This window comes from Ahaetulla prasina, chromosome 1 (genome assembly GCF_028640845.1).
Source record: "Ahaetulla prasina isolate Xishuangbanna chromosome 1, ASM2864084v1, whole genome shotgun sequence".
Taxonomy (NCBI): Eukaryota; Metazoa; Chordata; class Lepidosauria; order Squamata; family Colubridae; genus Ahaetulla; species Ahaetulla prasina.
In genome coordinates, this window is record NC_080539.1 from 198214647 (window position 1) to 198242377 (window position 27731).

At 39.0% G+C, this 27731-nt stretch overlaps 2 protein-coding genes across 2 annotated transcripts in view; one reads left to right on the plus strand and one right to left on the minus strand.

Moving 5' to 3' along the window:
* Positions 1 to 3166, minus strand: part of CNBD2 (cyclic nucleotide binding domain containing 2) — a 52413-nt gene extending 49247 nt beyond the window's left edge. The window contains exon 1 of the mRNA XM_058186963.1: positions 3055 to 3166. The gene's annotated coding sequence lies outside the window, so the exon portion shown is untranslated. The remainder of the gene's footprint in view (positions 1 to 3054) is intronic.
* Positions 3085 to 26482, plus strand: WDR12 (WD repeat domain 12). The gene is made up of 14 exons (XM_058186970.1): positions 3085 to 3259; positions 6465 to 6559; positions 7356 to 7450; positions 8775 to 8881; positions 10040 to 10155; positions 11390 to 11544; positions 13433 to 13478; positions 14237 to 14328; positions 14832 to 14972; positions 15078 to 15183; positions 18070 to 18202; positions 18909 to 18981; positions 22970 to 23049; positions 23333 to 26482. The coding sequence occupies exons 1-13, from the start codon at positions 3219 to 3221 to the stop codon at positions 23045 to 23047; spliced, it is 1278 nt and encodes a 425-aa protein (XP_058042953.1). The 5' UTR covers positions 3085 to 3218; the 3' UTR covers positions 23048 to 23049; positions 23333 to 26482.
* The last annotated feature ends 1249 nt before the right edge of the window (positions 26483 to 27731 follow it).

The window sequence follows — 27731 nt, forward strand, 5'->3', positions numbered from 1 at the left end:
TCTGACTTCGCCTACCCCAGGGAGCAGGAAGGAGGCGGCGGCCACTAAATTGAGTGCGCGACTCAGACCTGATTCAGCACGCAATAGGGGATGGGAAAATCCAAAGCGAGTCTACCCAACCCCGTCTTGGGACTTTGCACTTACGTAACCACTCGTACCGCGCAGGAGCAGTGCTTAACACTACGCGAACGCTTTTCAAGGCAACCTAATGGGCCACCGTACTTCCCGGAAATGGATTGTCAGTGTTCACCAGGCTACTGGAAGGCCTTTTTGTTTTTCATCTTTTCCGGTTCCGATGAATTTTAGGCTATTAGCAGAGATTTAGAGACGTTAATAAATAAAAAGCCGATCTTTGTTTCCCCCTTTGCTTCACTGATTGTTGGAGGGATTTTATAAAACGTTATTAAAGAAGTTTAATAAATAAAAATAAAGTTTAATAAAAAGTTTAATAAATAAATAAGAGATTTAGCCTTCAATGTGTGGCTGGATCGATCGGGGAAAGATCACACTCAACTTTGCTCTAGGTCTAGGCTTTCTCCTGATAAGCGCAGGCTCTTGAGAGCGCTAGCAAAATAGGTTTTATTTCCCCAGTGAGGCTCGTATGTGCTATAGATTATTTCTTAATCATAGCTATTGGCAACTGCATTGATTATAATAACTACCCAAAGTGTTCAGTTGTTAATCGTTCAAAAGGTTTGAATTAATAGTATAATCAATTTGTTAAATGTTAAGATTACAAGAGAACTACAGCACAAGCATTCTCAAACTTCAATAATTAGCATTCCTACTGATTTTCATTCTTGTCTCTCCAACTGGCACTTTCACTAAGATTTCACTTTCTATATAAATGATCATAAACAGTTTTATGAATGAGATATTTTTATATGATTTCCAGAGAGAAAACAGCACATTACAACTGTGGACTGGAAATCAATTTTTAATAGATTTAGAAGTACACTCGACTGTTGCAAGTTGTGGAATTGCAAGGTTTTTTTTTAAAAAAGAAAATTGTTTGGAATGCCGTCCAGTGCCAATATATAGTACAGTATATACACAACATACTACTAAAACTCAGATTCTTGTAACCTTTAATTGGGCAAAACGGTGCACCACAAGGCAAAACTTTTTGAATCAGGGTACCTCAAATAGCCTAATGAACAGAATGTGTCCAAAATCTGGGACTTTTGACTCTTGTGGAATTGAAATTTGTCGAATTTTATAAAACATTTTATGGGATAAACATCAAAAAGCAGTTTATGATGCAATATAAAAAGTCATAAAACATTTCCTGTGCTGAAGTTCGTGCTGTACAGTTGAACATGTTATTTTCAAAGCAAATACATTTCTGAATGTATCTCAACTTTTGCAGTGAAAGCTAAGAAGCTCTGACTTGTTGAAGATACTGAGGATTATGATAAAAAACGATGACCCAACGGGACACGGGATATCTAGTAACAAACTATACTTGAAGTAAACTACGCATTCAAAAACTATATTATATGGGCATATATCGAAGTTCGAATTTTAAAACAATTTTGTCCAATATTTTCATCCTGCATACCCGAGAAATCTATCTAACGCAGCCCGGAATTCATAATTTATATATTCAGTATAACTTATTACTGTAAACAGCCCCCGCTTTTGTCTCAGATAAAAAGAGCATGGAAGGCAGGCACTGAAATCGCTGCTCGAACGTATGATACGGTCGCGAGTTGCATCATGGGAGTTGTAGTTTAAGATAGCTGCGCGTTTGATTCATCTTGTTCTGTTCTAAATATACGCATTCTCCGTTCATTTCATATTCTTTTAGCGGAAGAAAGCGGGTGCCTGGCTTAGAACTTCAATTCGACGTGACTCGCCCTGACTAAAGAGGGGTTTACTTCTGAGTAAACACGCCTAAATCGTGATCCTCCCGATGGGAATTCGCCTACTCCCTAAAAGAGCTTTCTTAAGTCTAATTCTGCAGAGGGTTGAAATTATAATCAGCTAACGAAATAATGAAAATGAGTACAGTAGCTGGGAAACTCGGGCCTCATCAGAAAATTAAGGCAGCTATATCAAGCCTGTTGCACTTCTGATAGAGATGGATTTCAGTTCTCCTAAATTCCCAGGCATTTGAGAAAATACTAGCTTGGAAACGGCTGAATTACATTATCCGACTTAACCGAGTCTACAGAAATGCTAGTTTAAAGTGGGGGGCGCCAGCAGTAAAGCAAATGTTTGCAAAAACAAAACATGGACATACAAAAAAAAACATATCCCCAAATATAACGGTCACCATTCGGCTACTCTAGTAAATTACAAAAATAAAAGACAAACTAAACTCAGAAGACGGAGAACAAAGTACAAGAGGAAAAAAAGGACAGGGAAAAAATTAAAAAGAGAGAAGAAATAAGTTAAAAAATGACTTTCAAACCTGGTTTACGTCAAGTGCCTGATCTTCGGACTTTTCGCCGTGAGCTGAAAACGCATCTATTTATTCAAGCGGGACTGGCTTAGAAGTTTTACTAAATTTTAACTGGGGCTATTTATATTCTAGGGTTTTAAACTGTTTTAAATTTTGGCCATCTTGTAATATGTTTTGTTTTAGTCTTGTTTTAAAGTGTATATTGTGGATTTTTATTTGGCTGTACACCGCCCTGAGTCCTTCGGGATAAGGGCGGTATAAAAATCGAATTAAATAAATAAATAAATAAATAAACTTCAGGACACATTTAGTTATTCTTCCCTCCATTGGGTTACTGTATTATCAGTGCTACGAGAGAATAAAATATAAAATACTGAAACTGACAGAATCACCCTCTGTCTGGAATTGTACGAGCAAACTACGAACGACCGCTGCACAATGTCAGGGCACTGTTCGTATTTCTTAAAGAATAGACGTGGTGGAAGCTCAGGGTTGCAAGACCACTTCCACGATAACACGCGGGTTAGAGAGGAGAAACAGTAAAAAATAAAAACAGCACCGGGGAAGAAAATGTTCTCCAGATCAGGGCTCTCTCCTTCCTCCTCGTGGAAAGAAGAAATATTAAAACTCCAAGGCTGAGTTCTGACCTTTAAGAGTAGACCTTACTAATCACTCCAGGAACTATCCATCAGCCTTGCAGGACTGGGCGAAGGGGACTCTCAGCCACGTGGGATCTCCGGATTTGGAGAGGCCGGGCATCTGTTCGCGTGTTGCGTGACCGCTGTGGAGCTCGCCAGCCGCAATCTTTGCTATGGCACAGCTTCAGGCTCGCTTCTTCACCAGCGATACGAAGTAAGTGGAAACGGAAAGACTCCGCGAAGGAGAATCGGAGCTGTAACTTTTCAAGGGTCTCCTTGCATGGGACCATCACCAATTGAGTTTTGGCTCCCTCCCTCACCATTTTTGGCCGAAAGTGAAACAGAGCTTTTGCCCTCTTCGACTTAAAGTTCGAATCAAAGCCGAGACGGAGGCAGAGGGGCATGCCCGCCTCCCCCCCGCCCCCACGCAAGCAATTTTGGAAAGCGATCTCCAAGATCCTGTGCTGAGAACGTAGCCAGAGCGCATCTGGGCTTTGCAAATGTATCGTCTACTAACCAAGCTTTTAATAGTAACTATGGCAGTTGGATAACTTAGGCAGTTTGTTTTGGAATGGCCATGTAGGTTTTTGTTGGGGAAGCCCAAATGTAATTTGAATGATTAAAAACCCATCATCCACGATTTCAGGGAGCAACATTATATACAATAAACTTTAACCAGAAACTGTCTACCATTCACCTCACCCCATTCCTAAGAGGTCTATAAGGGGCGTGATAAGTGCACAAAAGTGCCTACCGTCCCTGTCCTATTGTTTCCTTTCATTGTATGTGCTTGTATATAATTTTGTGACAAAATAAAAAAAAACTGTATTGGTTGCCGCTTCTTGGAATGACAGTCAGCTTATTTGTTAACCACTGATTACAATAGAAATATAATTAAAACAAAAACGGAATTTTGAAGTGATATTGGTTGCAGTTAGCACTCACTTGATAGTACATAACCAACTATATCAGTCTGTCTGCAGAGGAGTTCCGGTGGGCAAGAATTCTTGTTCCCTGATCAAACCAAGGAAGGAAGGAAAGTAGACAAGATTGGGGAGGTGTGCCTACACAGTTCCATAATAAATGGAACTACACCTGCCTTCTATCTTGTGGGAAACCTGTTGTAAGTAGCTGATGGTGCCTGTTTTGTAAAAATACTCATGGAAAAATTGTATAATAGAAATAAAAAGAAATGGTAAAAATTATTAACTCATTTATAGATTTTCCAGGCAAGTTATGTGAGTGTAACTAATAAGCCCAATGAAATATAGTAAAACTTGTATAAGCAGTTTGGTGCCATCCAAACAGTTGTATTTTCTGTTCCCGCCAAATTCAACTTGCATGGCTAATGACAAGGAATTTAGCTTTAGTCCAAAACTAACTTGCTTGGAGAACATGATAGAACTATAGTTTTGCAGGCAGGAAAGCTTTCTACCATGCTTATTTCTATTGTACTTGGTTTCTCTGAATTGGTTGTAGCATTGTGGTGCCACTGCCATTGTGTTTCTCTGAATTGGTTGTGACGTTGTGGTGCCATTGTGATGCCCTGTGAGGTAGACTAGCTTTATACAGATTGGGATTTATATCAGGAAGTTATGGTTTTAATATCAACGCTAGGATTTGAAAAGTCATGTGAAGCCTGTATCCTTATAAGCATTATGATTTATGATAATTTATATTATGATTTTATGATAATTTATAACTTATGATTTATATTGATATATTGTCCATCATTTGTGTTGTAAATGTTGTACCTTGATGAACGTATCTTTTCTTTTATGTACACTGAGAGCATATGCACCAAGACAAATTCCTTGTGTGTCCAATCACACTTGGCCAATAAAAAATTCTATTCTATTCTATTCTATTCTATTCTATTCTATTCTATTCTATTCTATTCTATTCTATTACAGTTGTATTGTGTTTATCATACTGGTTCTCTTAGAATCATATTACTACAAAGTGTCAATTTTAGATCATTGAATCCAACCACCAACTATAAGAATTTAACTTAAAATATCTAGACAGACAGTTGCCAAGACTCTTGAACACATCCAATAAAGGTGAATTTTTTGTAACATTGCATTTGTCTTCCAATTTGGTGAGGAATAGTTGATGGGCATTTATAGAGTACAACTTTCCTGAAATTGAGATATAATACAGAATGTCCACACCGATCAAGTGTGAGATAAGAACTAACCTTGTCTAGATAATTCTTAATGCCGACTTCTGGAAAGTCCCATACTTATTATGTTGTTTCTAAGATCAATATAATCTTCTCTGGAATCTTCCTAGGTATCAATTCCAGACTGATTGATTTATAGTTCCCTAAATCCTTGTTGCTAAATTTAGAGATGTTTACTTTTCCCAGGCATCTAGCATTTCATTAGTATGTTAGAATTTCTCAGTGATAGCACCTAAGTATTTAGCCATGAGATAATTCTTTCATTACTCTAATATATAAGTTAGCATTCTGGAGATACAAACTCATTGAAAGGCAAGAGGAATTCTATGACCATGTTTCTGTCAATTTCAAACTTGCTTTTGGTTCTTATTCTATCTCCTACTTTTGTTTCTATGGTTGACTGCCAATTTCTGCTATAGAACCAAGGTTTTTTTGTTTTGTTTTTGATCGAATAAATCTTTCTTTACACGCCTTAGTGGGTGGTATGTAGGCTTCAGGGAATCAATGTCCAGGTGTTAATCAGAGTTTTTTTCAGGATGTTTCACTCACACCCCAGAGAGGCCTTCTCAGTGCAACCATTCAGAAGCGGGGATTGTCTTGTAGGATTTCTAGTAGTGTCCAGCCAACTATTATAGCCTACAAGCTTGCATTGGCTATAAATACATGCTTTATTCAGGCAGGAAGATAAATATGCTACAGGAATTGCAAGTCACAAATGCAGATTGCATCTATTAATCTTTGCTTTGGCTGTTTAGGGCACCACCAATACAAAGGCTTTCATTTTTTCCATGTGTTCTCCTCTGATCATTTCACTTAAGGAAAAAATTGTAGATATTTTCTTGGCGAACTGCTGAGTCTGCTCTTCTTGGAACCAGGCTGTATTATATTCCTCGTAAGAGTTGCTGGTTACTCTGTAGGAAGTGGTTGCCAGTCGCCCACCCTGGCAATGAGCATATCTCAGTAGTTCTTGTAAACAGAAGCCATTCAGGAGAGCACTGTTTTTATTGCTCACAGCTAAGCCCACCAGCATGCAGAATACAAGACTTTGAAGTTATTTTCTTCCTCCTCCTGTGGAATTCTTATACAAATGAAGTCCTGTGAGTCCTGTTAGTGTTCTCTCTGAGCAGAGAGGAAGTCTTGAAAACCCAAATTATTAACCATATTTTTCCCTGAGAGAGCTGAAAGTGTGAGATGCCATGTTTGCTTAAAATATGTGATTCTTTTCTCTCTATAGATATACAGTAGATGATGTTCCCTTTTCTATCCAAGCTTCCTCTGAAGTTGCTGACCTCAGTAACATTATCAACAAATTGTTGGAAGCCAAAAATGGTATGTTTATATTGGAGATGTGGTGCCATCAATATTGATTCTAACTCTCGGGGGTATTGTAAAATCAGGTATCAAAAACATACAAATGATCACATTTATTTTGGATTTATAATTATGCAGACTTAACTTATTTTGATAACTGATCGCTTACTATAGAGTTTTCAGATTCAGTATTTAATCAAAAAATTAGACGTGATTATAATGTAATCCATGCATTAAATTATAATGGATTGTTTAACAGTTGATCTCTCTCTGCTTCGTTTCACCAATCCAGGATATGAATATGGTGTCTCCCACAGTATGGAAAAATAGATTAGACTGAGGGATAGTGATGTCAGGCTGGGTACTCCATTCAAAATATAGTAGTATTTACCTACGATTGAATGTTCATTTGCTTGAAATGAGAACAAACGTTAGAAAAAAATCTTTCTTTCCCTAGATGCTTCTCTACACAGACAAATTTTTATCTCAGCAGCTTTGGAATGAAGCCATATTGTCTGCAATAACAACTCAGTTTTGTTCTCATGATTGTTTTTAAAAAGCAGTCCAGAGGAAGTAATATATCTTGTAAAGGAGTCTAGCAAAACGCGTGATTGGAAAAAAACCAAGGTTCTGCATTCCATTTTATGTATATTGGTAATATTACTAGTGGTCTGGAAAGCAAACTTGTTTAAAAAAATAGGGCTATTCAAGAGAAACGAAAGAGAGACTATATCTTAGAGACGATCCATTTTCCAAATCTGCTCTTAATGAAAGTTATAACTTATGTAACTTGATACCTTTGATTTGTTTCTAGATGACCACAAATATGTGGAATTTGACTTCCTTGTCAAAGGACAGTTCTTGCGTATGTCTCTGGTCAAACACATGGAAATGGAAAATATTTCAACAGTAAGCCATTTTAATGTTTTTTGAAGAAAGAGGTGAATGTTATGAATTTTTAACATTTCTCAGAAATGTATTTTTAAAAATGCAGTGCAATTTTCTTCCTGGAAGCAATGCAGAAGATTTGAATGGGTATGCTGCCTATTTATTTATTTTTAATCTCTGCATTGTAGAGTTTTCAGATACATAGTGTCAACCAGTATTCACTTACATTAATAGCTACATTGGTAGCCACTTCTAGTAATGCCTTTTATAATGATGACTTAATCTGTCAGATTTGCAAGCATACAGGTATAAGACTAAAACACTACAGGTGGTTCTCAATTATTGACATCTCATTCAGTGACTGCTTGAGGTTGTCATGGCATTGAATTAGTGGCACTTATGGGCGGTCCCCAAAATTACAGTTGTCCACGGTATCCCCGCAATCATGTGGTTGTGTTCCAGCCACTTGACAACCAGCCTAGTATTCCATGGTCATGTGATTGTGACTTGCAATCTTCCCTGCTGGTTTTCCACAAGCAAAGTCAATAGGGAAGCCAACAGGAAGTCTAAAATGAGATTTTGCTTAACAGTAGTAACTGAGTACTGTTCCAATGCCTATTACCATTTTTAAGCAAAGACTCTGTTTTTTTTTTTTTTTAAAGTGTAAGATTCAGTCTCATGTGAATAGATTGAACATGCCCAGCAGCAGAGTTCCTACCTGCCCATACTCAGCACCACCTGGACAAAAGTGTCCCCCAACTATCTGGAGCATATTTGGAAGGAAGAAAAAAAATTAGATCTATTCCCTTGTGCCCGTTATGCTGATTGAAGACAAAACTCAATACAAAGAACATTTGTTCAACTTTTCCCAAACTCAAAAACACTGTAATGAAAAGTGAATGACCGTGAGAAGTTACTTTTTTTAAGGTTATATATTTAACTATATTTCTGACCACTAGAAAGGTGACTACTACTATTCTGATTCTAACTCAGTAATGTCCACCATGGAATTGACAGGTTCTAGAATTCAAATGCAATGGATGAGCGAATGGGCAGTGGCATGTTGATTTGGAAATATAGTCCCTTGGTTCCATTGAACCAAGGGACTATATTTCCAAGGGACAGTAAATGACAAGGTTGGGAACTTGTCATTTTCTAGATGATGATGATAAAACCTCCCAGCATTCCTAAGCACTGGCCATGTTGATTAGGGTTGATGGGATCTATTTAATACAGCAACATGTTTTCTGTTCCTAGGAAGTGAGATTATAGGCTTAATCTCTTATCTCCTAGATTATGTTTTATAGTACAGTAGATGATTTTTCTTTCTTTCTTATGCGTACAGGAAGATGTAGTAGAAATTGAATATGTAGAGAAGTATACAGCACCCCAGCCTGAAGAATGCATGCTACATGATGACTGGATCAGTTCCATTGAAGCCACAGAAGAATGGCAAGATATTTTTAAATTAGCTTTTGGCACTTTTTCATTTCTGATTATCCATCTTTCCTTGTCCCTTTCTCTCTTGTGTATCAATAGTTTAGGAATAAGGTGCTCTTGCCAGCTATATTAGTATTGTCATTGTCCTTTGCCAAAAGTCTTTTAAATCAGTTTTAAGACTAATTTCTCTGAGGAACTATTGCTTCTTTCAGAAATTCTTATAATCCATCTTTTTCCCCCTACATCGGGGTTTTAGGTAAGTGATTAATTCAATGAGCGTTTATCCTACACTAATATAGCCAGGCAAAATAAGAACATTTCTATTATTTAGACATTTCATTGCTATTTAGAAATAGCAGTGAAATTGAGCAGTGCAGTGGCCTAGAAGTAGAGCTCTCGGCTGTGAGTTTGATCCTAGATAGCAGACATTTCTCTCTCTGGATGCAGCTGCAAACTCCACATAGGCATCAAAAAGGGCGTCCGGCCAGTAAATGCTTGAACTCCATTAAGTTGCCCCGATTCCACTCAAATGCAAGAGATTACTAGGTTGTTAAAAGAAAAAAAAATGAAGCAGTGAAATTAAATAAGGTTAAAATTGTTTTCCAGATATACAGCTGCTGTCGTAGAAAAAGTTGAGGCCTCAAAAGTAAGGGTAGAAAGCCTAAATTACAATAAGCTCTTTCCATTCTTTTCAGACAAATATGATTTTCTGTTTCCTTTTTTCTTCGTAAATTAATGGGAGAATAAATGGGTATGGGGTGGAGTTGGTCATAAATTTTCAAATTTGTAATAGCCAAGTTCTGGCCTGACTTAAATTGTTTTTGTTAACAAATCACAAATATGGAATTTCTAAACAGTGCGAAAGGTGTTTGAACCTCATAAACACCTTGACATGGCATTCAAATAGTAAACAGTAATGATTGCTATATGGCTATAAAGACAATAAGAATTATTGGGGAATAGCTATATTTTTCTAGGAAAAAATGGGGGTTGCTTTGAACTATGCACAGTGTTCATAATTCATTACCAGTCACATCTTGGCATTACATTTACAAAAATACGGCTTTGCATAGAATCTGAAAGTTCTGTTCAATAGGTATAATTGAAATTTTTAGAGGCAAAACTCCTGTGCACAGCTTCAAAAACGTTCTTTGCTTTTGACTTCCATAGGATCTTGACTGGTTCCTATGATCAGACTTCCCGGATTTGGTCAGTAGAAGGCAAACCTATCATGACACTTGCTGGGCATGTAGATGTGGTAAAAGATGTAGCTTGGGTTAAAAAAGGTAAGTAAAATTCGTTGTCTGTAGGAAAAAATACATTTTGTCAAAAATCTTGTGACAGACTTTTATTATGGTCAGTCCAGGGGTTTTTTGTTGCTGTTTTGATTTCCACTAAAGGATGGCTGTCTCTTTGTAGCTAAATCGTCAGTTGTCTTTAGAATTCTTTCACATTTGTTAAGGATTTTTGGGGAAAAAAGATCTGCAGCTTTCACATCTTTCACAGATTTGACTGGTCTGTGTTACTTTTGTCCTGGTGTTATTTACATGCAGGAACAATAGTGCAAGAGGCTTCAGATCAGCGGTGAAATGGATCCAAAATGGGACCTAATGATGTCTGGATGGGTGGGCAGAGCCTCCCACCGCTCAAGCTGGATAGATCCGGCCAGATTTCACTGCTGTTTCAGATTTCTGCTTACCTGAAGTCATGACATTTCTCCTGGCCTCTCCTGTTTTGAGAGACAATTCATGAAACTGGGGAAAGGGGGAAGCGTTTACGTTATTTAAGGCTGAGCTACATGCTATTTTAAAATGCATAAAAATGTGGCTTAATGTTTACTCTAGATTTAGTGAAAAGGACCCAGTTCTGACCCAGCCTTAGTATAAAAGAGGATGTTTGACTGGCTTTTATCCTTCCGCTGTGCTTCTGACATAGATATGGCTATAGCAGTTGGGCTGTATCTCTAATTTACAGCACCAGAAAGTGCTGTGTTCTTAATACTATAAGTTTATGCAACATTGATCCATGTTGGCATTTCAGCAAGATGCAAAGGAATATAGTAGCTGGAATTCTGTAAGTTTACTGAAAAGTAAAATAAAAAACAACCGGGTTTTAAAGCAACATCTAGATTTCACCTTTAGAAACATAGGCAATGTCTGCCTAAGAGGTTGTCCTTCAAAGGCTAAGAGGAGCTGTATGAGGTTAAATGATTCTCAGAATCCCATATATTCCTATTACTTTTTCAGACAGATAATACTCATACAGGATTATTGGTTCACAAATGGTAATCACTAGTTATGGATTACCACTGATCTTCATATTCCTTAAAATGTATGTATTATATTTCCTTTAGGTGTAGTGGACTGTCCCATTTTAAATACCCTAAATCTGATTATGGTTTTGCTGTACAGTTTTGCTTTTTTTTATCCTATTACTTGATTCTGGGGTAGAGTGAAATTGGATGATTGGTTTAGGAAATGCTCAGTATACAGTATTTCTGTCCTTGCCTATATTCTTCAGACAGCTTGTCATGCTTGCTGCTCAGTGCCTCTATGGACCAGACTATCTTGCTCTGGGAATGGAACGTGGAAAGGAACAAAGTGAGGGCTCTTCATTGCTGCAGGGGACACGCAGGAAGCGTAGAATCTGTAGCTGTGGATAGTTCAAGGACCAAAGTAAGTTATATGCCTTCCTCCTCTGCTCTCGTGTTCTAAAAAGTAGACAGGTGTGTTGTACTGTAAGTACTACTGCAGTTCTTTTGAACATTCAGATCAAAACCTCATAACATGGCCTTGTCAGGCTCTGAAAACTAAGAAAGACAGATTGTGATTCTTGTGAGCAGATTTCTTTATTGCTCCTCACTTATAGACAGAAATCTTGCCAAACTAAAGCAGACTACTTGCACCATAAATCATTTATCCCGGGAACTATTAGGGAGGACTCATCTGCACCCTCTTTCTCTCACACAGACTATCTAAACTACATTGTCCCTTGCTCTTCTGGAATGTACTCCTACCCTCCTGGGAATCTAGGTAACATTCCATTACAGGTCTTGTAAGATGATGGCTTGCATTGGCCCTCTAATTGTTTTTAAATAACATCAGTTACAATTGCCAAGGGCTTTAAATGCATTTGCTTCCAAGGTTTTAATGAAATACAGATGTTTAGAGTTTGCAAAAGCTGATGGATTAGGACTAGAGGGGTGTAGGTTCAGGTAGGGGAAAGGAGGGATATATACTGTATCTAACAAATAACATATGCTGGTTTTATGTCCTCCATTTCTTTCATTCCTGAATTTCTAGGGATTCCTGTCATATCATATATGAATTGCATTGTTGACTTGTTGATGACACTAAAATCTCTTAATCTGAGTTGGAGTTGGATTAGTGAAATAATGGGGGCAGCAGTGTTGAGGAACATTGTGGCAGCAGAGATTTTACATTTTAAGACTATGAAGATCCTGGAGGCTTCTATACATTCAGTGTTGTTGGAATCACTGAGAATATTTTTCTGCCACTGATGTCTGGAAGTAATTGGAACATCAGCTTCTCTGCTGCTGCAGCAACACTACCAGGGCAGGTTGGATAAGCGGGGAGAGCTGATGATTTATTTATTTTATTTATTTAATTGATTTCTATACCGCCCTTCTCCCGAAGGACTCAGGGCTGTGTACAGGCAAGAATAAAACAGACGGTACAATATACAAATTTAAAATGCAGTTAAAAAACTTATTTTAAAATTGGCCTGAGAAGTAAAATATATAATAAGCTAAAAAACCCCATTTAAAATTAATTTCTAAGAATTTAAAAATTTGTTAAAATCAATTTAAGCCAGCCCCGCGCGAATAAAAAGATGTGTCTTCAGTTCGCGACGGAATGTCCGAAGGTCAGGTATTTGGCGTAAACCCGGGGGAAGTTCGTTCCAGAGGGTGGGAGCCCCCACAGAGAAGGACCTTCCCCTGGGGGCTGCCAGCCGACATTGCTTGGCGGACGGCACCCTGAGAAGTCCCTCTCTGTGAGAGCGTACGGGTCGGTGGGAGGCATGTGGTAACAGCAGGCAGTCCCGTAAGTACCCAGGCCCTAAGCCATGGAGTGCTTTAAAGGTAGTAACCAACACCTTAAAGTGCACTCGAAAGGCCACAGGTAGCCAGTGCAGTCTGCGCAGGAGCGGTGTTATATGGGAGCTACGCGGAGCTCCTTCTATCACCCGCGCAGCTGCATTCTGGACTAACTGAAGCCTCCGAGTGCACTTCAAGGGGAGCCCCATGTAGAGAGCATTACAATAATCCAAGCGAGAGGTAACGAGCGCATGAGTGACCGTGCACAAGGCATCCCGATCAAGGAAGGGGCGCAACTGCCGAACCAGGCAAACCTGGTGGAAGGCCCCCCTGGAGACGGCCGTCAAATGATCTTCAAACGACAGCCGTTCATCCAGGAGGAACATGATGAGGAACTTTCTCAGGATTCAGTGCAAATTTGGTTTGAACACAAGAATATTAATTTAGCTGGAATCAGATCAAATCAGATATTTACCTTTTTATTCAAATGTTGTGCTTTTTATTAGTTTTGCAGTGGCTCCTGGGATAAAATGCTGAAGATATGGTCTGCAGGTAAGGGAAATATTTTAGATATAAGAATGTTTTTTTCCCCACAGGTCACCCCTTCAGCCTACACATCTTCCTAACAGTTATGAATGTATTTCCATCGTACAAACATGCTGCGTTTGTTGTCTACAGACAATTCTAAATGTAGCATTTTAGTGCAAAATTGTAGATTACTACACATATGGTGCTACTTTTGACTCTATAGCTACAAAGTATGATAACAGTCATATATATAAAATGGCACATCATGTAAAGCATATGATAAGCCAGTTTCATGCTGAGAAGCCTGAATAAATGGAATTCAACTTTAGTTCCATCCCATTTAATCTCATTTGTACAATAAAGAAATGAAGACTAGACTTTTTCATTCCCTGAGGGTTGTTAGCAAGGTAAATTTCATGACTAAATAATTTTTTTTTATTATCTGGTTGGACTGACGACATCAGAGATAGAACATTTCTATGAAAAACAAATTTATCTTTTTCAAGATTTGAATTATCCTTCACATTCCATAAAGTTGAACACAATGCATAAGAAAATGATAATAGATGATAGACAGACAGACAGAGTACCTGCTTAATAACATCCAAGAAAAGATCCAGATTGTTTCTCTCCTTTCATTTCCTGCAATGAACTTTGAAAATCTGTTGAAACCCAAGAGATAAAATATAACTCGTAGCTAATTTAGGCTACTTATATTTATTTGAGATTACAAGTATGATAATTGCCTTCCCTGTTTTTGTCTTATCTCATTTTCATTTCAGTACCTGCCGATGAAGAGGATGAAGCAGAGATGGAAGAAGTAGTAAACAGACCAAGGAAAAAGCAAAAAACCGAGCAGCTGGGACTAACGAGAGTAAGAAAGAAATGAGTGGAATCAGACCTGACAGCCTTTCATGTGGGCAGTTGTCAGGGTTGATGACTGATAGTGATGTCCCCCCCCACCCGACCTATACTTCAGAATGAAATTGGCTGTCGCTGTCTATTATCTTAAGACTTCCCAAAGAGCTTTATGTCAAAAGTTCAGTTTTGTTTCGCTAGTGTTTCACATGGCATCCTCTAGTCATAATTCACTTAAATAACTGAACTCTCAAGGAATGTAACTATGACTAAGACATGCCAAGGTTCTACTCAGCTGCCCATATACCAATATGTTCTGCTAATGCTTTCTAAAGTAACATCTCTCTCAAGCTTTTAGAAAGTTCCATGTTACTTGACAACATTATGGAAGCTGTTCGCCATTGTCTGGGATGTTCCAAATCACTTCCTCAATCTAGTTTTTAATTGATAATCAGATTTTTCCATTTTTAAGAAACCCAGTGTTACCCATTTTTTATTGGTTTTACTCCTCATGTCTAGACTCCCATTGCAACCCTCTCTGGTCATGCAGAATCCGTGTCTTCCGTACTTTGGTCAGATGCAGATGAAATCTGCAGTGCTTCATGGGACCACACCATTAAAATTTGGGATGTTGAAACTGGAAGCTTTAAATCCACTTTGGTAAATGCCACTTTAACATGACTTCTCTGCATTTAATTTGTTTATTTTTTTCCAAAAGGGAATTTCTATAAAATGCTACTTATCACATTTTTTATTGTATCGTAGACAGGGAACAAAGTGTTTAATTCAATAGCCTACTCACCACTTTGTCGGCGTATAGCCTCTGGGAGCACTGACAGACACATTCGGTTATGGGATCCTCGGACCAAAGGTGAGTAGAAGTGAATATTTATTTATGAGATTTTTTTCAGTGCCTTGATTTTTCAAGTTTAAGGTCACTCATTTACTGAGTTGAGTAATTGACTTAGCATTGTACAGAATTCATGTGCTTTGGAATGTGCTATCTAATAAGGCTTTATTCCTTGAATAATAATGTGGCATTCTTGATGTGGCAGAAAAGTAATGGCCACGTCTTGCCTTCTCGGCCTCTTGTTGCAAACACAGTGATAGAGGACATACTTTACATGCAGAAGATCCTAGCATCTCCAGATCAAAGAGTCAGGATTGGGATGATGGGAAAGATCTTTACCTGATTCTTTGCAACATTTCTACTATACTATGCTATACTATACCATGTTAGTGAAGCTGATCCCTATCTCTCCTGATGGCCAATAGGTGACTTGTTTCCATAGTTGTATCAATATCATGACACTTTAGTTTAACAATCTAGTTTACATTTTGAAGGAAACTATTCAGCTCATGAGTGGCTGAGTTCTGAAATGGTGGCCACAAATAGTACAGGTAAGGCTGTGTTAGGATTATTCCCCTATCATTCTCTGTCTAGCTGAGATGCCATCTGTCCTCTACCCTGTGTTAGTTACTTGGCTGTAAGAATAACTTTAGGAAATAGAAGAAAAAGCTGCAACCATCTGATAAGCAAAATTTGTGTCCAAAGAAGGGAGCAGAGTAATGATATCAGAAGGGTCCCTCCTTCGTTCTCTGGAAAGTAAAAGAAGAGAGGGGAGAGGTGCTTTCACACTGCAAGTTTCTATTATAGTAACCTTACAATAAAGGTAGTATTATTACTTAACATTTTGGTTTCCTGTCTGGACTACCTTGAAGTGACAGTGGTGTCGACCTTCGAGTCAATGTTGGCTACTGGTGACTATTGACAGGTCCGTGAAATTTTCTTGGCAACATTTTGAAAATAGTTTGGTGCAACATCTTTATAGGGCTATGTGACGGTATGTGGGAAAGACCTTGAGTAATGGGGCAAAAAGATGCTGCCTAGAGAAAGGTCAGAGAAGAAAAGGCATAGCCCACAGCTGGATAGTGGGTAGAGCAAAAGGCTCAAAAGGGACCCTCCCTAGTTTCTTGGGCTGTAAAAGAAATGGTGGGAGAATTGTACCTCCAGACTTGCAAGATTGATATCAGTGATGTAGTGGAATGTGAGAATGACCATAATAAAAGGGGGCGGGGGTGGTGGAGAGGGATGCTGCCTAGGGAATGATCAGATAATAGCATGAGTCGCCCACAACTAAGTACCATATTTTTCAGAGTGTAAGGCGCTCTGGAGCATAAGACACACCTTAGTTTTGGCAGAGGGAAATAAGAAAAAAAAAATTCTGCCTCTGCCTACCAGCATCCATCGGTATTCATCTGGATAGTGTCCTGTCACTGTGTGAGAGAGAGTTGAGGGCTGTTTGGAAACTGAAACAGTATTTGCTATGTGAACAACAAGGAAGGAGACAGCAAGGAGCCTGGGCGTGGCTTAGATCAATTGTTTTAAAGCTGCATGCTGTGCTGATCTCTGAAACTAAAACTGAAGCTGAAACGCCTTTCCTCTGCTTGTGGTTTGCTTGCTTGCTGCAAACTCTGACAGTCCTTGCAGCAAATAGCGAATAGCCAGGTCAGCTTCAGCACATTATTGCAGCCTGATTCAGCATGAACAGTTGATTAGCGGGTGGATCTGCCGCCTTGAATACCCCCAATCAGCTTTCAGGCTACAGAGATTGCGATAGACCATCACCTCCTCCATGCCTCATGTTTTTGGCTACATTCAATATATAAGACACACCCAAATTTTCACCCTCTTTTGGGGGGGGGGGAAATGTGAAAAATACAGTAATGGGCAGAGAAAGAAACTTTAAAGAGATCCACCCTAACTATTCAGGTGATAAAAAGAGACTGTAGGAGATTTGTACTTTAAGATTTTGTTCCTGTAGCCTTAAAATAAAGTAGATATAGTTGTTTAGTTTTAGTTTTCATCATTGGGTTTTTTTTTTCTGTTTGGTCTACTTGGGAGGCTAATAGCAGACAGAAAACCAACCAGATGAGATAATTTTGCTTTACTCTAAGGCAGGGGTGTCAAACCAGATTTTAGCCTGCAGGGTGCTTAAATCTGCTCTGCGGGGCCGGCCTGGAAAAAGAAAAGTTGCTGCTCATGAATAGGAGACCATTGGTACTTCTGGCAGCCAAAACATTTTTGACCTGGAGGGCTACCTGCAGCACTCCGCCAATCAAAATGAGGCGTGGGGGGTGCACATGCCCCCCCCGGCACCCCATTTTAGCCAGCAGGGTGCTGCAGGAGGCCCATCCCATCTCCCCCACCCCCCGGCCAGCCCACAGAGGAGAACTACAATGCTGATCCGGCCCTCAAAAAAATCTATTTGGCACCCCTATTCTAAGGCTACAGTATAACAACCATGCAAGTCTGAATGTACAAATCTGACATCTCCTTTACTGCTCAAGAAACTAAGGAGGCCTTTCAAACCCCTCCCCCTCCCCACACACTATCCAGCAAGGGAGTGATGCTTTCTGTGAGAGAGAATAATTCTGACATTCGCTAGGCAATATCTCTCCTCCTTCTCTCCCAAGGTCTTTCCCACATATCATTACAAGTTGAAAGAGAATGGCTGCCATCCAGCTGGCTGAGTGCCTCAGACAAGACTAGAATTCAGCTTTCCCCATCCATAGTCCAGCATCACTACATCAGATTGCCTGTCAGCGTCTACTTTAGCCAACTAAAATCAGAACCCTACAAAGGATTTTGTGTTTCTTGCATTTTCAAAAAGACCATTACAAGCTTCTGTGTTAAGTATGCATTTATCTTGGTGTCACATTGTACCTTATGGCTATTGAATCTGTCTTGTTTCAGATGGCTCTTTGGTGTTACTTTCTCTCACCTCACATACTGGCTGGGTGACTTCAGTGAAATGGTCTCCTACTCATGAGCAGCAACTTATCTCTGGTTCTTTAGATAACATTGTCAAACTCTGGGATACAAGGAGGTAAGCTGAAATCTGAAGTTCTCTTTTGTTGTATTTTATATATGATTTCAGATTACTATATAACATGCAAAATAAAGAACTGCAGCTTTAAGGTTTTGAAAATTCTTGCTTTAAAATATACTCATTGGTTGAAAAATCTTACTTCACAGATATTCTTGTTGGCCCATTAGATCTGAACATGCCAGTAAATTTTGCAAATTGTGCCTCCAAATTCTCTACCAGAAAGCATTTGCAGTACATGATGTCAGCCACTCAGAATCCAATGACTGTGAGATGGGCAGCATATAAATTAAATAAATAAAGTGATATAATCACTTTAACTTGTGAATACTGTAAAGCCCAACATATTGTTTTTTTAATTTGAATTTAGTACTAAAGCGCTTGCAAGGCTATCATACCATGCCTGGTCTTGAAAAAGCTACTTGGTACATTGGGAAATTGGGGAAAAAACATAGAAAAGTAAATGATCTTTATGAACATTATCAGGAATCAAGATCGACTTAAGTAAGATTTTTTTTTTCATCTCAAATGGGTGGACAATATGTGTGTTCTGATAGATTTACATTTAAAGAAAAAGAAAATAGAGAGGAGTTGGAGACAAAATGGATTGAGAGGAAGCTTTGTTTCAGCAAAGAACTATCAGAGTCATTCTACTTAAGTAACAACACAACACTAAAACTGGATTTAATAATCTATTTCTCATCAGTTGCAAAGCTCCTCTTTATGATTTGGCAGCTCATGAAGACAAAGTTTTCTGTGTGGAGTGGACCGAAGCTGGGGTAAGAATTGATATTTCAAGAAAGTATAGAATAGGTAATTCTTACTTCTCAGGAGAAAGTACTATAGCCACTATCCAAACTCACAAAAGGACACTTAAAATTGATTGAAATTGCTGTTAATGTTAAAAGGTAAAAAAGTTAGTACTGCGTATGTAAACTCACATGAATCTCACATGAATGCATGAATATGTATAAATGCCACAAAAGGGGAAAATAGCCCAGGTAGTAAAGGAGCAGAGTCATTTTTCTTAGGGCTAGGATTCCATTTGTTTTTAAAGTCAAGTAATGTGATACTTCAGATGGTTGGATCAGACATTGCAATCTGTTAGGAGTTGGTGGTTGGGGGATTTAAGTCTTCAAGAGACTTAAGGCATTCCTGTTTTTCTTAATGCCTCCAAACGAGGGAAAATAAAGACAATTTGTTGTTTTAGAATGAAACAACTTCTTAAATTCTCCAAGATTATCTCAAAGGGCTAAGATAAGGTAAACCACAGGAATCTTCTATAAAAATGAGAGGTAGTTACCATAACAGAGAAGGCAAACTTCCTAACTCCCACCATATGACGTTGTTTGTTTGTTGGGACATAGAACATACTTATTTTATAGCACAGGTGTCAAACTCACTCTGTCACGTGATGTTTCGCGATGTTTTTCCCTTCGCGGAGCTGGGGTGGGCTTGGCCTGCGTGTGATGCATGGGCCCACGGGCCATCAGTTTGATACCCCTGCTTTATAGGATTGTACAGGATGAGTCAGAGATAGGTAATTCCTATGCTATGAAAGCCTTTTTTTAAATAGTAATTTTATGAAAGATTGAAATTACAATGATACCATGAAAGTCTGCACAGGTAGTCCTCGACTTACAACAGTTCATGTAGTGACCATTTAAAGTTATAACAGCACTGAAAAAGGTGACTTAGGACCATTTTTCATACGACCGTTGCAGATCCCTGTGGTCACATGATCAAAATTCAGATGCTTGGCAACTGACTCATTTATGATGGTTGCAGTGCTTTGGAGTCATGTGATCACCTTCTGACAAGCAAAGTCAGTGGGGAAACCAGATTCATTTAACAACTGTGTTACAAACTTAACAACTACAGTGATTCACTTTAACAAATGTGGCAAGAAAGATTGTAAAATGGGACACAGTTGTGGTCATAAAGGAGCTGGTAATCTGAAAGCCAAGTAAGTGGTCACTAGTGAAGCTTGTGGAGCAGCAATGTTACATGGGCATATCACAGCATCCTCATCATCATTCACATCCTCCATTTTGGATCAGCTGCAGCGTCCCAGTGGTTTCCTGGGGCAGCCCTGTGGTTTCCTGAGGCAGCCCAGCACATTGCATTAATCATCCCTTCTGGTGATTGGGGTGTGAATGAGCAGTGCAAAGGCCTCCCTGGCCACAGCTGTCATTTGTTCTTTGAGCATAAATTGTTATTGTAGAAAAACTCAGATTGCCCACGAGGCCCAAATGGGGATATGTAACCCCATCTAGAAAATTTCTGGGATTGGGGGGCTCAAATACTGAAGCCACTCAGTCTTGTTAGAGTTGAGCCTGAGTCGGTTCCTCTCCATTCAAACTCTTAAACCTACTAGACACTTGAACAAGATTTTGACAGCATTGTTGTCAACCCCAAACCAATTGATGACCCACACACAACCTAATGTAGCTAATATTAACACCCACAAGTTAGGGGCTTCAGTTTCAATGCTTCCTGCCCCAGTTGATTAGAACAGTAATTAGAACACAACAGTAACAGTGCCACAAAGAAAGGCAGAGAAGCACTGCCACATCATGCTGCCCCCCGCTAATCCTTACAGATGGTCCAGAAGGACACCATGGTAAACTGAAAGCTACTGAGGGATCAGGAAGAATGAGGATGGCAGCACCACTCCAACCCAACCCTGGATGATCTTTTTTCCAAAAGGGCCATCTGGAGCTGTAGCCCAGCCAGTTTTTAAAAAGGACAATTGAAGACAAGATAGAAATTTTCCACACTGTTGAATCCAGCAATAGCTTTTTCAGCAGGAGGTGCACTGGGCTTCCTTCAAGGCAGAAGGGACCACCCCTTCCCTCAAAGAGGCTGACGCTGCTCCATGAATCTAATTGCATGTTACCTCCCTAGCAGCAGCCTTGGCAAGCCAAGAGGAACATGGATATCATAAACAAACGATTGAGCTTGCAGTCCCAAGGGCCCTGTCCTCTTCCTCAATCTCATCCCAGCTATTAGAGATATAAATATTTAGAATTCATTTTCTTCAAAACCAAAACAATTGAACCAAGGGAAGCTATGTTAATAAAAAGTGGCTTAAAAAAGATAGTAAACTGGAACTGAGTTTCAACAGATCCAAATTATTTATTTCCTTCCTTCTCATTTTTACATCCAGGTTGGGGCGTTTTGTTTTGTTTTTTGCATTGAGGTTCGGCTAATTTTGTAGAAAGATCCCTTTGCAAAATTCCCAAGCGGCTGCAGCCCCTTCACTACCCACTCTAACAAAATAAGCTAAGCCTCTTAGTGTTGGGTTTATAGGACAATTAGATAACATTATTTTTACTTTATAGGGTAGCCTCTATGCATGAATTCTTGTCTCTCTGGTTTTAGATAGACCAAGGTTAGCTCAGAATGTCCTGATTAAAAGAACATAATGTGATTTGTTTCATTTTTGCTTAAATGTAATATGAATGTGGCCATTCTACATTCTACAAATTACTGTTACTCATGTATGTATGCATTTATTTATTTGCTTAGTAAAACTGCCCTTCTGTTTACGGTTTAACATTTAGGAATCAAACCATTATGGTTTACTTAGCAAGTCTTGTTAAACAGTCACTCCTCATGCGAAGTGAGTATGACACAAGTAATTGTTTTAACAAGATGTATTAAATAAACCATCATGGGTTGATTCCTAGATTGCAGTGCTTTTTCCACGAGGGTGCCCTTAAAGATACCTAGAAGCTCCAGCTGATCCAGAATGCATCAGTGTGGATAGTGATAGGCATGCTTTGCTATGCACGTGGAACATTTCTGCTTTGTCAGTTGCACTGGTTATTGGCATGCTTCTGGATCCAGTTCAAGGTGCTGGTTATGATCTATAAAGCCCTACATAGCCTATCTGTCTCCCATGGTATCATGCTGGCTGGTTCGATATAGAAGAGTTGGCACGCTAAGGCCTTTCAATTAATCAGTGTCATCTCCTGGGAGCCAGGAAGTGTGCCTTCTCTGCAGTGAGGTTCCTCCTCCTGTCTCGGCGGTTGCTATTCTGATGGCATCTCGAAAGCCTTAAACACCTGGCTATTCTTCCAGGTCTTGCTTAGGGTATTTGGAGATCCTGTCAAATTGTGTGGTTACAGTAGCTAGACTCACTTTTGGTTCTTGTTTTTTTAAATTCTCATTTATTTTATAATGTTTGTATTGCACTTTCTATACAATACTTTCTATATTGTACACCGCCCAGGGTGGTGAGTTTGGAGTTGAGCGGTTCCTATGTTATGTTCATTATTTTTATTAAATTAAATTGATGCATTTGTTAAAACATAATTAATCTAGTCAACATCATGATACAAAACTGAGCTGGAGTTGCATGAACAAGAAACAGCATGACTATGCAATTATAAGTATTATTGGATATAAAGATGCTTCCTTTTCAAGTACAGAAGTAGAGATTTTCCAGGGATATACTACATTTTGAATCACGTTGCTGGGGTTTTTTTTCTTCATGCCTTGAAGATCTTACTCTCATGATATAATAATCAAACATGAGGCTATTTTTCTGTTTTCTTCCATATTAGGGATAATGTTAGGAGAATATTTCCTGCAATTTGGAAATTATTGAGAGAGAAAAGTCATGGTGATTTTTGTATTATTATTTAAAAATATAGTTTTCATGGACTTTCTTATCTTGCATTTTCATCTCCTTTGATTGGAAAAACAATTAGTTTGTAATAGTGTCTTATTATAATTTGATCCTCTCTCCCTCTGTTAAAGCTGCTGCTGAGTGGTGGAGCAGACAACAAACTATATTGCTACAGATACCAATCAACCACTTCAGATGTTGGAGCATGAAAGTGAGTGAGAGGACAGTTAAAAGCAAAAACTCTTCCCCTGGAATCTACAGCTACCTTGTTTGCCGCATATGTAGAAAATGGGTTGTTTAATCACTAGTCAAATCATGGGTTAGTTAGATCCCAAAGTTCTTGTGAGTTCAACACTGCCTTTTAAAGAGGTGTTGTTTGTCCACTCCTTCTTTCTTTTCCCATTAGACTCTAGGGATTTTCCAGAACAGTGTGGGAAGTGACCTAGGGGTTAGCAATGATGAATTGGTAAAAAATTCTTTTCTTCTCCTTCTAGGGAGGATTTTGCTGGATCTACATCTCATATATGAACAGAAAGTGGCCTGCTATTTGTAGAAAGGATGTTATGGAGCCAGTCATGTATATTCTTATAGCATGGAGCAAAATTCATTGCCTTGACTTTCTTCAGGGATGAAATTGCTGTCCTTGTATTTAAAGCTTTTTTAATGTACATATATGAACTGAACAAAAAAAATTAACCACTTACACATGATATTGGATTTCAGTATAGTATTTATGTCAGTTAATCTTATTTTGTGCAACTGTATTTAAATGTTTCGGTTCATTATTGTTTTCAGCTTCCCAAACCATTTGAGAAGAAATGTCCTTAAATTGGAAATCTGTTTATTGCAGATGGCTAGTGGTTATTCTATAAAATGTATGTTTTTAAGAATTTTTAATTAAATAAATACATTCACCTTTGAGAAGAGATGGTAAGATGAAATCCATGGTTGGGGCAGGCGGTGGGGGGGAGAAAGGGAGAAGCTTTGGAGGCTTCCATTTTAGCTGACTTAGGAGGAGCAATTGGAATCAGGACATTGTCAGTCTTGCTCTTGGTCAAGACATTTCCTACTGATAGCCCCAAAGTTTTCACTAGTATATTACTGTACCTTGGATATCTATGTGAGGACTTATTTGATGGATTGAATTTGAAACAAGCTCTGGAAGCACACGGTCCTCCAAGAACTGATTTGAAAATTTTCCTCTGACTTCATGGACATTCTCTGAATGTCATCCGTAATGGAGAGTTAGCTGCAGAAGTTGGATGTGACAATACATACCTCTGCTCATATTTCTTTCTGATAGCACCTAGCACTATATAAATGCCTTTTCCTCTTCCGGTCAAAACTTAATAAAGTCTTGCATTTTTTAAGACTGTTCCTTGATTACCTATGTAATGTTCAGCAAAGTACCTCTTCTTCAACACCCAAGAGCAGTTGCTTTGAAGGGAGTTTTGTGATGTGTCAGTCGGGCTTTTCTAAAGTCCTGGGCAACATTTCACATGGATTCCTTGGCCTCTTGCCTTTGACTTTGTAACCGGGTGCTGATATTTTACCAGTGTAAGTGCCCCTTTAGAGACAGCAGAAGTTTTCCATTTCAACAGAAAACTCTTTAACAACCAGCAGCATTTGTAAAAGTCTTGCACGTTGGGGCCATGGAGAAGCAGGGGGGGGGGTTTGAGTGTGTTTCTCATTGCTTTAAAAAATGTTTTTTTTTTAAATAACATTTTATTAATTTATCAAAATATAAAATACAGAAATACAAAGAAAAGTGAAAATAATGGTAAAATAAGGGAGGGAAGGAGGAAGAAACGTGTAGGGTAGAAGGGAGAAACCAAAAAGAAAAAAAGATTAAATAAACCGTGTGAAAGGTTACCAGGCAGCTCATAATATTTGTTTGTAAATTTGCATCGTGTTTCATTCAAGAGCTTGTGCAGCGTGCTCCAGCCCCCTTATTTTTCCCCATAATAAAAACACTGGTAATTAAACTGAGCTGAGGGGGTTGATCAGCCAAAGTCACACAGTATGGCCAAGGATTGATTTGAAGCAGCATCTCCCTCATGTTAGTCCAGCACCCAAATTACATTATATTAGCTCTCAAGAGTTTTCCCTATCCAGATTTAGCACCCCAGCCCGATATAAATACTGGTACAACCATTCATATACTGACCATTTAAAATTACAATGGCACTAAAGAGCTATAGTAATTTGCTGTCCTCGGTAACCTTTATATTTGGTTTGCAACTGGGTGCTTAGTCCTAGGCAGCATGATATTCTTTTTCTGTTTATAAGCTATCCAGGAGTCAGGCATATTTCAAATTGGATATAGGAAAAATAATTTATCTGTGTAGATGGAATACTCAGGAAAGAATGAAATAATGATGTCAGTTTGGATATTGGTCTCAATACTGAGAAAAGGCAAGTTATTACTTCGTACATATGCTGTGCTTCTGGAGAAAATAGGTGTCAGCCACCGTGCTTCCCATCTCTCTGCTGTGAGATATTCCTGCATGTCTGTTGTTTCAGGAGAACTTGTAATCTCACTGCACAAGGAACACAGCCATTTTTGCTGCATTTAGGACTAACCCCCACTTAATGAACAACTAGGGCTTCTGCTTAATTCTCCATGTCTCCTTGCACCAGACTTCATATGCAACATGATTCAATTGACGTCTCCTTCAGCAAGCAGATGTTATGTTACAGTTATTCCTAGTCACAGGGGATGGCAGCAAAAGGTCTAATCCTAGCTGGGTATATAGCATGGAATCTGTCCAGCTAAGCATATTTCTTGGTCAGAGTACAAAAATGGATTTTCACACGTATCAGGATATTTCCTTTTCTACAGTGGGGTGGAGAGCATCTACAGCTAATCCAATGTGCCTTTGATTTTCAACAGCCTATTTTTATTCCATCTGGTGACTGTGAAACCTGAGATTCATCAGTAGTCACACTTTACGTTTAAATGGAATACAGGGCTATTTTTGAGCCCTCTGCAGCATTGAATGTTACTATATACTAAGCTTTATGTCTCAAAGGATGCTTTTTTTTTTCCAAGGGAAAAAATAACCTCATTCCTCTGCACAATATATTGATTGGAATGGGAGAAGAAAGGAGCAGTTAGGGTTGGAAATTGTTTCTACTTTTTCCCCCAATTTCTAGAACAAAGTTTTCTGATTATTGGGCAGGAACGGTATTGTCTTGACAGATTGGGGAGGCTGACCCAGCTTGTATCTGTTGAGCATATTTCATGTTCCGCATAATATTAATTAAGCAAAAAGTATGAAATGATATTTAGGATTTGCTCTGTATAACTTCTATCATACTTTTGCAAATATGATATGGTTTATCTGATTCTTTTAGAGTTACATATTTGTAATACATACTGTAATTCTTCCAAGAATGAAGATTTTTTTCCCCATATGCAGAATCAAATAAGCGAAGGAATTGAAAATGTTTGGGAAAAAGAATTTTAGGAAGAATAATTTTAACTGCAGTTATTCTAACATGCCATGCCGAAGTAAAATCTTAAATTCTTTTCTGCTGTCACAAAAGAAAGTCATAATTACCTTTCCTTCTTTGCTCTCTGTTTTTTGTAATTCCCAAATATCTCATCCACCTGGATTAATAAAATTTGGTTGATTCTTGAAGCTGTTTCTGTAATTCAATTAATATTATTGACTAACAATATAATGACTAATTAATTGGTGACCTTATTTATTCAGATGATGCATTTTATGATCAGCCTGAAGCAATGCCTACTGATTTCATCCCAGCATACCACCAATGGGTATCTCCCTACTTACAGTACAGTAGCTCAATACTTCCTAAGCATAAATCACACAGAAGTGGAGTGATATGGAATGCTGCCTCACATGTGAAATTCCCTTGGGTGGCATCATCTTTACTGTGGATTTTCAAGAGCCCTGAAAAAGACGTGTTCCCCAGACTTTTATTGCCAGGACTTCTCTTTGCTCTTAATATGGTTGACATATTTTTATTTACAGTACATATGCTTTAATTTGCAAGCTATGCTGAGGATTTAATTCCTCCCTAAAATATAAATCAGCTTTTTTTTCTACTAAGTGTGTGTGCATCCCACTGTGTTAATGATTTCCTGTAGCAAATAGGAAGCAGAACACCCAGGCAACAAGAGTTCCTGCTCACACCGCCTTCTGGAAACTTGTAACAATTTCAGTATGGTAGGCCTCCAGGGGCCAGGAATATAATGTTAATAATGATGTAGTTAGTCCTAATTCCTCTTGACTGCCTGGGCTAATAATCCCTTTCAGTTTTCTTGGCAAGGTTTTTCAAAAGTGCCTTGCCGTTGCTTTCTTCCTAAGGCTAAGAGTGAGTGACTGGCCCAGGTCACCCAATTGGTTTCACACGTAAGGCAGAACTAGAGTTTATAGTCTGGTATCTTAACCACTACACCAAAGTGGCTCTCACAGACAAAATTATCATCGTCACTATCGCCATTGTGATCTAGTATACTGCAGGGGTGGGCTGCGGCGGGTTTGCAGGGGTTCGGCAGAACCTCTAAGATTCTGTGCAATTTGGGAAAAACCCCAAATCCCACTCCTGGCTGGCCCCGCCCACCCCGCCCCTCCCAGGAGTCCCCACATGGCCCGTTTTGGATGCAGGTAAGTGCAGGGCGCGCACAGAGGCTCGGGGAGGGTGAAAAACGTTTCCGGCCTCCAGAGGGCCTCCGGAGCCTGGGGTGGCGATTTTTGTCCTCCTGGAGGCTTGAGGAAAGCTTCCAGAGCCCAAGGAGAGCAAAACGCCCCCCCCCCAACCATGATCATGCCCACCCAGCAACTGGGCAGAGAACCCCTTGCTAAAATTTTTGAAGCTCACCCCTGGTGTAGTGGTTCTCAACCTGTGGTTCCGTGGACTCTT

Excerpts from the sequence above, each read along its gene's own strand:
- WDR12 (XM_058186970.1), top strand. The coding sequence starts at position 3,219 with ATGGCACAGCTTCAGGCTCGCTTCTTCACCAGCGATACGAA. Across the intron at positions 13,479-14,236 it reads GCTGAAGATATGGTCTGCAG|TACCTGCCGATGAAGAGGAT; the intron begins GTAAGGGAAATA and ends TTTTCATTTCAG. Across the intron at positions 14,973-15,077 it reads GAAGCTTTAAATCCACTTTG|ACAGGGAACAAAGTGTTTAA; the intron begins GTAAATGCCACT and ends ATTGTATCGTAG.